The 11,439-nt window shown below is 34.1% G+C and overlaps 2 protein-coding genes across 3 annotated transcripts in view; one reads left to right on the top strand and one right to left on the bottom strand.

The window, feature by feature from the left end:
• Window positions 1-243: 243 nt before the first annotated feature.
• On the top strand, window positions 244-2,127 carry LOC140746967 (40S small subunit processome assembly factor 1). The gene is made up of 3 exons (XM_073079167.1): window positions 244-612; window positions 1,139-1,326; window positions 1,982-2,127. The coding sequence occupies exons 1-3, from the start codon at window positions 357-359 to the stop codon at window positions 2,066-2,068; spliced, it is 531 nt and encodes a 176-aa protein (XP_072935268.1). The 5' UTR covers window positions 244-356; the 3' UTR covers window positions 2,069-2,127.
• Window positions 2,128-4,056: 1,929 nt separating this feature from the next.
• The window catches only part of LOC140746964 (uncharacterized), a 74,534-nt gene continuing 67,151 nt past the window's right edge, over window positions 4,057-11,439 (bottom strand). For both annotated transcript variants that reach the window (XM_073079163.1, XM_073079161.1), the window contains exon 3: window positions 4,057-7,467. In XM_073079163.1, coding sequence (XP_072935264.1) covers window positions 4,219-7,467 — 3,249 coding nt within the window. In that variant the 3' untranslated portion in view covers window positions 4,057-4,218. The remainder of the gene's footprint in view (window positions 7,468-11,439) is intronic.

The following is an 11,439-nucleotide window of genomic DNA, read 5'->3' as shown; positions in this document are numbered from 1 at the left end:
CAATCTTATTGTTAACGTTTTGCAAGCGTTTGAAAAGACACTTAGTGATAAAAAAAATACATGGATATTTTACGAAAATCTTAATTTTATAACAGTGTAAGAAATATAATGATACTATCATTAAAATTAAAGATTTAAAATGTAAATATATATGTGTTTTCATACTTTTTTTGTAGAAGTTGTTTGTATATTTCGCATCAATAGACTTTGTAAATATTTTAGGTATAATTGACATTAGAAATTGTTATGTCAGTTCGCTGTCATTCACATGTGGAATAGAAAAAATGTTGTTTTGATATTTTGTAGCTAATTTCAAATCAAATAATACGAAATATTTTTACTAATATTCGTTGAAAATGTCGTTAGTGTTAACAAAAGCAGCGCTTGCGGCTAAAGACGCTCAAAGTAACTTCCAAGTTGTGAAATTCGAGTCTTATAAATCAAAGAAAAAGGAAAAGTCTGAAAACGTAGAACAGACTGTACAGAAACGACCAGGCACTCAGAAAGACATGGACCTAAAGAGGATAAGGCATGAAATCGTCAGGTTTGGGATGTCGGGTTTCGATGCTACTAAGAAAGAGGAGGCTAAGATTGCATTAGCTGTTAGTTTAGGTTAGTTTTTGCGTTCTATTTCGAGCTGATGCATACAATGTAATTTTGGGTTGAGCTCTTTGTTGTTAAGCGTTTGATATCATCATCAACCCTGCTACCCCACTGCTGAGCGTCAGTCTTCTCTCGGAATAAGTATTCCATAGTCCTACTGGCCAAGTGCAAATTAGTAAACTTTACATAACTTTTGAGATCTTTTAAGTTGTTGTATATTTTAAAGATTTGTGGCACCTGGAATTGGAACCCTAGATCTCTAACATCCACATTGCTATTACTAGTTTAGAGTATGTGTGTCAAAATGCAGCTCCAAGTATTGTTATCTTGCACCTGCTCTGATCATTTATCATTTTTTTAGAATTTATGAATTCAATGAGTACTTAGCGGATTATGGAAGGGGTGGTCCACCCCTGGCCCCCAGTCCTTGGCAGCCCCAAAACATAGTTGCTAATAAGCTAAAAAATAAGTTGTCACAATAAAAAAAAAGTTTACAATATTTAAAAATTATTCTCTAATGTATGATACCTTACAGGAGCAAAACCACCTAAAAAGGAGTATGTTAATTACAAGGAACTAATGGCAAAAAGGAAAGAAGAGAAACAGAAGAAGGAAGAAGAAAAACAGTCAATGATATCCAAGAGTATCCTTCAGAGAGTTAGCAAGAAAAAGAAGAAAGGTCCTGGCAATGATGTTGGCCACTTCTTGAGCAATTATGGAAAGGTATATTATATTTTTTACTAGCTGACCCGACAAAACTTTGTTCTGCCTCAGAATTTATTTTTGAAATATATTTCATATTCACTCATCTTTTAAACCTTCACTGGACTTCCACAAATTATTCTAAACTAAAATTAGCCAAATCGTTCCAGCCGTTCTCGAGTTTTAGCAAGACTATCAAACAGCAATTGATTTTTATATATATAGATAACATAGTATTTGCAATTAAGTATGCAGTCTGCCTGATGGTAAGCGACTACTGCTGTCCATGGAAATTTGTAGTGAAATGGGTGTGGCTATAGGTCCTACAAAGTTGACCTACATTTATAAATTAAGGTTAATCTTTCAGATACATTCCTCAGTTTGTATATTTACTACAAATTAAAAAAAATACTATACTATACTTATTATTCACAAAAGAATCCAATATTTATTGTCACCAGTAAATAATTATAAAATGTTTTATTTGATACAATATGCTAAATTAATATTGTTCATTATATTCTGTTAAACAAACCTATGATATGCAATAATTGTGTAATTACAGGGTAATTCTTTATGTACTAATGAATTAAGTTTTACATATCCCTTCACTTTGTTCATTTCCTAATTACTGTAATTAAATATGATTACTTAATGACGGTATATAATTTCACAGGTGAATAAGAAAGATTTGAAAAAGGACAAAAGTGGAAAAGGCAAAGGTGGCAAGGGACCAGCTAAGAAGAAAAAGAAATTAATATAAAATTGTATTACTTGTAAATAAGTTTGTAAGGTGTATAAATAAATTCATTATTTTCTAAATGCTTTTTATTCATTATTTTTATGCAAGGATAGATTGATAGTAACCCAATGATGGATAAGCAACAATAACAATGATGTATTGTGTGGTAACTCATCCGAAGCGTTCCATCTTAGTCCTCAGGAGTAGCTCATGCTTTATTTGGGATTGATTATAGATGTCCATCAGGAGAGCAGCAGTAGCCATCAAGTGGACTGCATGCTCGTTTGCTACTCCTATATATTATAAAAAATGCTCATACTTCAAATATTTTGTATCTGCATCAATACAGATACAAAATATTTGAATGATGGTGGTAGAACTTTGTGGTTCGGTCCGGCGGCACCACCGCCACACCGATTTCTACCTAATAACAGCAGTGTTAGGCGCTGCTATGTTCCGTTTTGAAGGGTGTGGTAAGGGAGACAGACTTGCGAGGCGTTCCAGCTTAGTCCTCAGGGGTAGCGGCGCATCTGTGGCCGACCTCAGGTAGGAATATCTGATCGTATCTGGGGGTTGATTACAGATGTCCATGGCCGGCAGTAGCCACTTACCATCAGGTGGACTGCATGCTCGTCTGCTCCTCCTATATTATAAAAAAAAACATAAACTGAAGCATTTCTAAAAGTATGAAAACTGCATAGCTTAATAGACGAATTTACACAATAGCGAATTCTAGTATTTGGATTTGTATTGTATGGTTTCTTATGGTTTAGAAATTAATGCACAATATTTATTGTGTTCTTTGTATACATAGTAATTGCAACTACAATAATTTTTGTATTTTAATGACGCGCCTGCGACGTTTTATCGCTATCAAAAAATATATTAATACGAAGTATTGCTATATAATTACAAAAGGTAATATAAAATAGCATGAAAATTAATCAAGTAATTTAAGAATTTTAGCAAAATGTAATCGTGAATTAAATTTCCTCAATAAATGCTACCTAATTAAGTAATTTATGCTTTTATAATAAATAATATTGTAATGATTGTCCTAATTAATAACGCCGTAGACTAGCAAATCATTAAATTATGAACATTAATTAGCCAAGACAATTATGTAATTATAATTAGTGGGAATGTGTAAGTGTAATTATTTAATTGATAACCCTTCAACAATTTTGGGAGTGGGGATAATATTTTATCATTTAAATTCGGTTTCTCGAGCTCATAATTCATTACGCAATCAACTTTCACCAGAGCATATTGTTGATATAAAATATACAGTTTAAAATGGATTTACACCTTCATTTATCTGTGGCATTTCGTGCCTTGGACCATAAATGGGGAAAACCTGTCGACTTGGATACATCTAGTGAATCCTCACCGTGTCTCCCTGCAGTTGTTGATCGACCTACATCTACATTTTCATCAGAGGACTACTTGAAGACGATTAGAAGGAGTCGCCCAAAACCTTATTCCCGGACAGAATATAGGAGAAGCAAGAAGAATGTCAAGTTAAACGATTCGTTTTCTAATATTTCTATATCAAGGATGCCTACTCATAATATGGATCATGAGATGGATTTGAAAGGAACATCTGAAGAAGAGGAAATCATTGCCCACATTGAAAATAGTTTTGAGACTTGTAACGAAATAAGAGGGAAGGTACATGAACCTATTAAAGATTCACGAAAATCTTTAAAATGTACGTCCACACCTTCTCTTAATACTTGCTCAGAACGCAGAAAAGAAGAATTCAAAATGTCCTTAAAAGATTTAAAATGTAAAACTCTATCATATATCGGTAAAAATATTTTAAGGAGGCCATTGCATTAATGTATCATCATTGTAACATATAATAATTATTGTGTATGAATTAGTTACCTATTTACTTTTGATGTTAAGTTTAAATATGGAAAAGTTTTCATTGTTAATTATTTATTTTTATCAATAAGTAGAGTGTAAAGAATTGTAAATATTTTAAGAAAATAAAACAAATCAAAAAGTATTAAGTGTATATTTTATAATAAAAAAGATAACTAGATATAATTAAATATTTACAACGTGTATTAACATAAATACACTATTATGCAGGCAAGTTCATTTTTTACAATAAATAAATTTAAACACATATAGAAAATCATACAGTTAATTGTAAAATTACATTACACGTAGGGCTCAAAATATTTAATAGCAGTCGTCATAGATTTCTCGTTGATTTTGTTCGTTGCGATAGGATTCTTGACTCTCATCTTTATATCCTTAGGTTTTAACACGTTTTTGTGGTTGGCACTTGGAGGTCTCATGCCAAGGTAATTCTTACTTGGCGAGAATATAGACTTAGAACTAAGACCAGATGTTTCCAGGAAAAAATCGAAGGAGCCTTTAGTTTTAGGCACATTCGTGTCAATATTGTTATTCAGAATCATTCGGGGCTCACATTTAACAGTATTGTAAGAACCACTGTTGCTCCCAGAAGAATTACTAGACTCAATATCAGAGTTGCGTACAGATTCAGTCTCTAAATTCTCTATATTCGATAGGAGATCAGGTTTATTAGACAACTTTGCGTTCTTAGACAAACCCTTGTTTAAGGTATTATCGTTGCAGTCGTGAAAATTATCGTTTTTTACATTATCAGAATTATTATTAGCAAGATGTTGAACGTCTTTCTCAGGTACAGTGGTAAGTAGATGTTCGGTCACAACATCGGACGTTGAACCGTCGCTGCTTCCAGAGCTTATGCGATATTCCTCCGCAACTATACTGCCGAGTTCATCATCAATTTTAAACTCCTCAAAATCCTGCGATAAGTCAAACTTATCTATGTCATCGAAGTATTCTGGTTTTCGCGGTTCTTTATTATTAGCTTGAGTTTGCGTCTTATCAGGCGCGTGGTTAAATTGGTTATCTAAATCAGTTAAGTTGATCTGCTTGCTGCCAGTTTTAACGCCTCTGTTAATTTCAGACAATATAGAGGAAACCGTGTTACCCATTTGGATAGAAGCGCGTGGGTCCAGCTTTGGTTGCAGAGGGTGCATATTAAAATTAGCCAAGTAATTGTCGGTAGTTTGTTGGAATGAACGATGGTCTTCGTTTGGCTTTTCGTCTTCATCCGGAATTATAATTTCAGTGACTTGAGGAAGTTTAGGAATATCCTTGTCACTGATTTTATTTTGTATCCTCGGCAAGGACACGACTTTAGCCACGTTATTCCTCTGATTTATTACATGGATCGGGTACTGTTCATTATGAATTTCGACCGTTGGCTGTGTCAATAGCAACTCCCGCTTGCCGTTGCTGACTACTGGAACATTTATCTCTGAAATGGAGCAGTAGTCCGGTTCTATATTTTTAACAGTTGCTACTTGTCCCACTTTTCTCATCTTAACATCTGCAACCCGTTGATTAGCCGCAACGGCTTCAGAGTCTAACGGTTCCATCGCTGGTCTGATAGCATTCTCAGCTTTCCACTTAGCTGATAGGTTCTTTGGCTTAGGCGGCAGTGCAGGAGGAGTTCGGGGAACCTTCCTCTTGTTGAATATTTTCATTGATCCCATAGTATTATCTTGTTTATATTCTATTGTGTTATTTATGTTGCGATTTTCTAAGTTAGCTGCAATATTTTTAACTATAGAGCCTCTTATTTTAGGAACCGTTTTGAGCTCGGCTGGGGGTACCATACACGGCAGTGGTGCAGGTTTCAGTTCTGCGGATTTTGTAATAATAGGTTCATACTCATTGCTGTAGATACTCTGTATCTCATACTGGAATCCTTGAGCAGTATTTGGCACTTCGTAACTATGTTCAGATGCTGTTTCTAAGCTGAACTTTACTATTTTGTTAGCTCTTTTATCTGTTCTTGGCAGAGTGTGGTTATTACTGACTGTTCGGATTTTATCTTCATACGAAATACTATTTAAAGTAGAAAACTGGACACGTTTAGTCGTTGACTTTGGACTAGGGCTGGGAGCTTCACTTGATTTAGAGTTATCGTTACTACTGTCATCTAATGAATTTTGTAGTAAAATCTGGTTGACGCACTCCAGAACAGGATTATTCTTGTATATTTCATTAGGAGGACTATCATCAGCGTCACTTGTGCTAGCATACCAATTTTCATTGGCATCGGACGTAGCCTGTCTAATGTTAGCTTGAATATTATTGTTCTTGTCGTCAAATCTACTGCTGAATCTGTCATTGTTATTTTTTAATAAACTGTTGCACAGTACTTCGTTTTTCGCCGATATAACTTCAGCATTTAGAATGCCGCTATTAAAACCAGCTATTAAAAGATCTTCGTTTGATTTTGATTTAATATTATTCAAAGAAATTCTTTGGTCTAGACAATCCGCGTCTTGTTCGGGATCGCTAACGTTACAGTACCAGGGTTTTTCATTATTTTCGTTGCATTCCTCATTGAGCACATTGTTTAAAAATATTTGTCTGTTCACTTTTATTTCATCAGAAGCTTGTATTTTTATACCATGGAGCCTTTCCATTTTAGTTGAGTATGTTTTATCAGAATCGCTTGGAGCACTTTCTAGCTCCTTTCTTACTGCTTCTCCTATAAGCTGATCAATTTTTAAGGATGCTCTTCGAATGTCATTGGCAATTTGATTAGCAGTAGTATCTGCGTCTTCATGATTAACTTGGTAGCCCATACCAATACATTCTTCAGCGCTGCTGCTGTTATTTGTTTGATTGTTATAGTTTTTCTGTGAATTATCGTGATGCTTTAAATTGTTCTTTCTTCCCGAATATTTTCTAGATCGTCTGAACACGTCACGTCGAACGAAAGCTTGTTTATTTTTAATGAATGTTCCCTTACCACCAGTACTAGCGGCGTTGCCCTCTTCACTAGAGCTCGTGTTACCGTACACAACATCATTTTTGGGCAACTGAAAACTTTTACTTAATCTAGTATTCTTTTGGAAAACCGGTGGAGAGTTTCTTTCACGGTAACTGCAACTTCTCACAAAATTGTTCTGAAACCTCGAATCAGTGCTCTCTAAGCTCTGGAATTCTGGATCAGTCTCAATATTGGTCTGCTCGCTAGTGAAGCCCAGTAGCTGTTGACAATTGCTGCAGTAGGACTTCCTCGCTTTCAGTTTTAATATTTCTTCCTGTTGGGATTTGATAATTTTATCCTTTTGCTGTAGCGAGACATGGATTTGCTTCTGTTCTCTTGTGAGGCGGGATTCTAGTAGGACTAGTGACCGTAGAACTAAGGATAGTTGGTCTTGTCTGAGACGTCTTTCTTGTGCGGCTTGCTTGTCCCGCGCGACGAGCGCTTGCCCAGCTTCGACGAGCTGATGCCGCTGCTTCAGGACGGACTCGGATTGCTGCTGCAGCGCACTCTTCACTGCATCCAGCTCCCGCCGTAGCTCCATCGCTTCGGAGCTGCTATCCATCTGGAACGAGGAGAAACACTGATTAGTATCACGACTAAACAATTGGCGTTTTATTTTTGCAATATGTTATTATGTCGTAGGATAAAGATCGACATTTAAGTTCAAAAGACGTTTCAATACACTTACAAGATCACGACGATGGTAACTGTGTGTAAATGTCAAGAGCGAGAGTTGCACGTTTTAAAATTGATCTTAAGTTCTATAAAGCGAAATGAGTGTAGTTATTCCTTCTTGATTGCACGACGATTGAGCGTTTGTATTAAAATTGACGATTTATCACCGCGATGTTTATGTTTTTGTTTGATCAAAGTCCGTAACGATAACGGGGTCATTAGGTAACAACATATCCATTACAAACAGTAGTCGGAAGCAAAATTACAATGACTTGCATAACTTAATGCTACAAGTGTCGATTACGATTTATGTTAAGGGCAAAGTAATACGTCGTCAACCCATTATTGGCCCACAGCTGGGCACAGGTTAAGGGCAAGGGGTTTAGGTTCGTGTATCGCACTGACCAATGTAAATTGGTAGACTTCATAAAAGAATTTATAAGTACATTTAAGTACTTTCTAAATTTAAGTAATTTCTACTTTGATTAAGATATAAAATGAACACAAGAGGATTTCATACATATAACTATTTGGCTTAATATGATATATAAATATAGCTACATTTCATATGGCTTTATTTAATATTTCACATCCATTTCATAAATATTATGTCAGTATAATATTTAACTATACTAATATATGTTGTTATTAAAAAATAAAAGTACTTTCTGTAAAGAACTTTCAGACGAGTAGATTTCATCAGTATATTTTCTTCACAGTTGTAAGCAAGTGATAAATATAATTACTAATTACAAATATACACGTTACTTTGGTCAAATTAAAGCAGAGGTGCGTGTGCCTGGGAATCGAACCTCATACCCCTCTATTAAGAGACCGAGTTTCAACCACTTCACTGTTTTTTTGTATAAGAAATAATTTAATACCGTGCGAATATTATATTACCGTTTAACTATCATATTTCGTAAGGCAGATTAAAACTAATTATCACAAATTATCGTGTATGTAATTAATTGTGTGATTCGTTGATAAATGTACGGTTTAAGGTTATATTTATTCCGGTAATTTCTTTAATGGTTATTTACCTACAATAAAATTCTATTAAAAATATATATTGAGGTATATAATTATTCATGTTCATTACGTAATATATTCTCTATCATGAGTAAAATAAAAATTAGTTTTCTTTACCCACCTATTATTCTTTACGCCTGTATATTCTTTCGTTTTTAGCACATATTTTTATATACTTAATCGGCTTCTATGATATCAAAACATAAGTAAGACTTCCTTAATGTCTTCTGTACGAATTAACATCGGAAACAATTAAATTGATTATGGCACGACTTTCACAAACTTATAGAGAACATTTTACTTAAAAATTATAGATTTTTTTACTGTAAAAATAAAAAGTTCACAAGATGCAAGTCCGACTCACTGTGTACGTTTTGAATCACTACCAGGGGTTCATGACCCATTGTACGGAACCGTAACAACGTTGTTTACAAACAAACGTTTAGATATACTTCGCTTATACGATTGTTTACTGCTGACGGCACTATACTAGTGTTGTTAAACAGTAGTAAATATTGCTAGGCTGTCTGTTTAAAGTATGAATATCTTATTACGTAATTAGGTGTTGATGTTCATTACTTTTTCGTTAATCTATTACTGCCTTATTGTAAGGGTTTTCATATTGAGAAGGGTTTAGGCATAGTATAAGGATCTATAATTTTTACTGTGGTTTAGGTTCACTCCACCTCGATTGTCTAGTGGGAATTGGTTGTATCCGATTTTGAATTTTTCATATGTATGCAAAATTCAAAATCTTTAACGTAATCCAAGCCAAACATGTGTTTGGCTTGGATTACGTTACGTTAGTGACGTCGTTCTTATTTGATTACAATTCATGGTTAAATTGGTGACGTCATTCTAATATGGCGCTCACCCTTCACGCCTCAATATCGCGGACCAATTGTATTTTATCCACCCCTTCGTATGGGTACAAGCTATAAAATAAAAGGGGTTTAATGAGAAGAATACGCATACCTAACAATAACGTAAGAGAACGTTACTAAAAACTTCTTTATTAAACCTTTTTTTATATAATTATTTTTTATTACAGACAGACACTAAAATTTATCTTTATTTGTGTGAATCCTACTAGACGGTAGCAGTGCAGATAGGATGTGCCGGGCATTGACCTCTGATAACTGCCTTGCCAATAAACAAACTAACGGAAGTAGGTATTTTCTAATTGATCAATAATAAATTTTAATGTGTTCCCACGATATAGTTGAAGCGAATGTTATATGATAGTTTCACATTGCCACCTGTTTTAGAGGAAAAATATTATTTATGGAAAAATATAGTACATAACTACCTACATACATACATTTCTAAAATCTACTATATTAGGATTCCATACCCAAAGGGTAAAAACGGAAACCTATTACTAAAACTCCGCCATCTGTTCGTCTGTCACAGGGCTCTATCACTTGTACAGAGAAAAACGATAAATAAAAATAAAAATAGCTTGAAAATAAATGGGGGTCATACAAGGAACCGCTATTTTTAGATGTTTTTGCTATTTTTATTGAACCGTAATAGGCGGACAGTTCAAATTTTCACAATGCATTTATGTTAATAAAAATGTTTTGGTCTTAATGTATCTCATTAATAGAACACAAGTCTGTCAAAGCCGCTGTTTTAGTCCCACTGTTGGGCAAAGAATCTACAACTAGAAACTAGAGAAGGGCTGGAGTTATGTTAATACGATTGCACCATGCGATACGAAACTATTAAGTTTCGCCATCTTAAAAGTAAAGCGAGGAGAAATTTTCACAATCTGCGAAGGATTATGCTAATTACTAATTAAATTGCAAATATTGGTGTCCTTGCCATGTTTGGCAAATTTTTGCACTTTGCTCCGGTCACACTCACACAACCTATTGTGTATATGTTCAATATACAATAATATAATATGTATAATGTATGTCAATTTCATTGTTGCAAAAATATTTGTTTGTGTAATTCTATTAAAAATTTGTAAAGATAAACGATTGTGTTTATAACTATTTGTCGTGCAATTTCACATTATCATAATTGCGTATTTTGAAAATATATAACTAGATTTTATATGATCCTAAGTGGTGTTAACATCTAGATCTAGTGTGTAACATCTAGATGTTACCTACATGACAACTTTGTATCACTCTAAAAATCTTTTAAACCTTCATTATTTTTTGACACGAAGTAGTTAAATATAAAATACGTAAAAATAATACATACATATTTTAGGACTGAAACATTCAGAAAAGCAGTTTTAAATAGGTATTTCCTAATAATACTAAACTATTCAATAATGCTAATAAACTTAACAGTTTTGAATATTTTTGAGCAAGTACAATAATTAAAACACTGCAGCTGCTTAATTAAACAAATCATTGAAATTTCTGTTTACCCTAAGACTAGTGTTGCTATAGAAAGTTATTCTTAAGAATTTTCGCAGGCACGTCACTATGAAGGTGTCTAAGCATTCTAGGATACACATTAGCTCTGCAGGTGGTCTCCATACATTCCATCCACACCCAACTTTCACAGAAAAACTAAAACTATGGGGTTAATATAGGCTATTAAGTTCCTACATGGTATCCACTGATTCGATTTAAGAATCGTAAACGGCGTATTGATTATGTTAATCGCCTTTAATAGTTGTTGTTAATCGATGTTTAATTATCATGAATTAAACTTACGACTCTGTGTGTGTATCTGTTTATTATCCATAGACTTAGAATTTTAGGATTCCGTAGCCAAAGGGTACAAACAGAACCCTATTACTGAGCCGCCGCTGTCTCTCCGTCTGTAACAGGGCTCTATCTCATGAACCGTAATAGATAAA

The sequence above is a fragment of the Epargyreus clarus genome, unplaced genomic scaffold, assembly GCF_041222505.1.
Source record: "Epargyreus clarus isolate Ecla_fem2 unplaced genomic scaffold, WU_Ecla_fem_2.2 ptg000014l, whole genome shotgun sequence".
NCBI classification, from domain to species: Eukaryota; Metazoa; Arthropoda; class Insecta; order Lepidoptera; family Hesperiidae; genus Epargyreus; species Epargyreus clarus.
The sequence above is the reverse complement of the archived record's forward strand: the minus strand, read 5'-3'. Positions and strand labels throughout refer to the sequence as shown.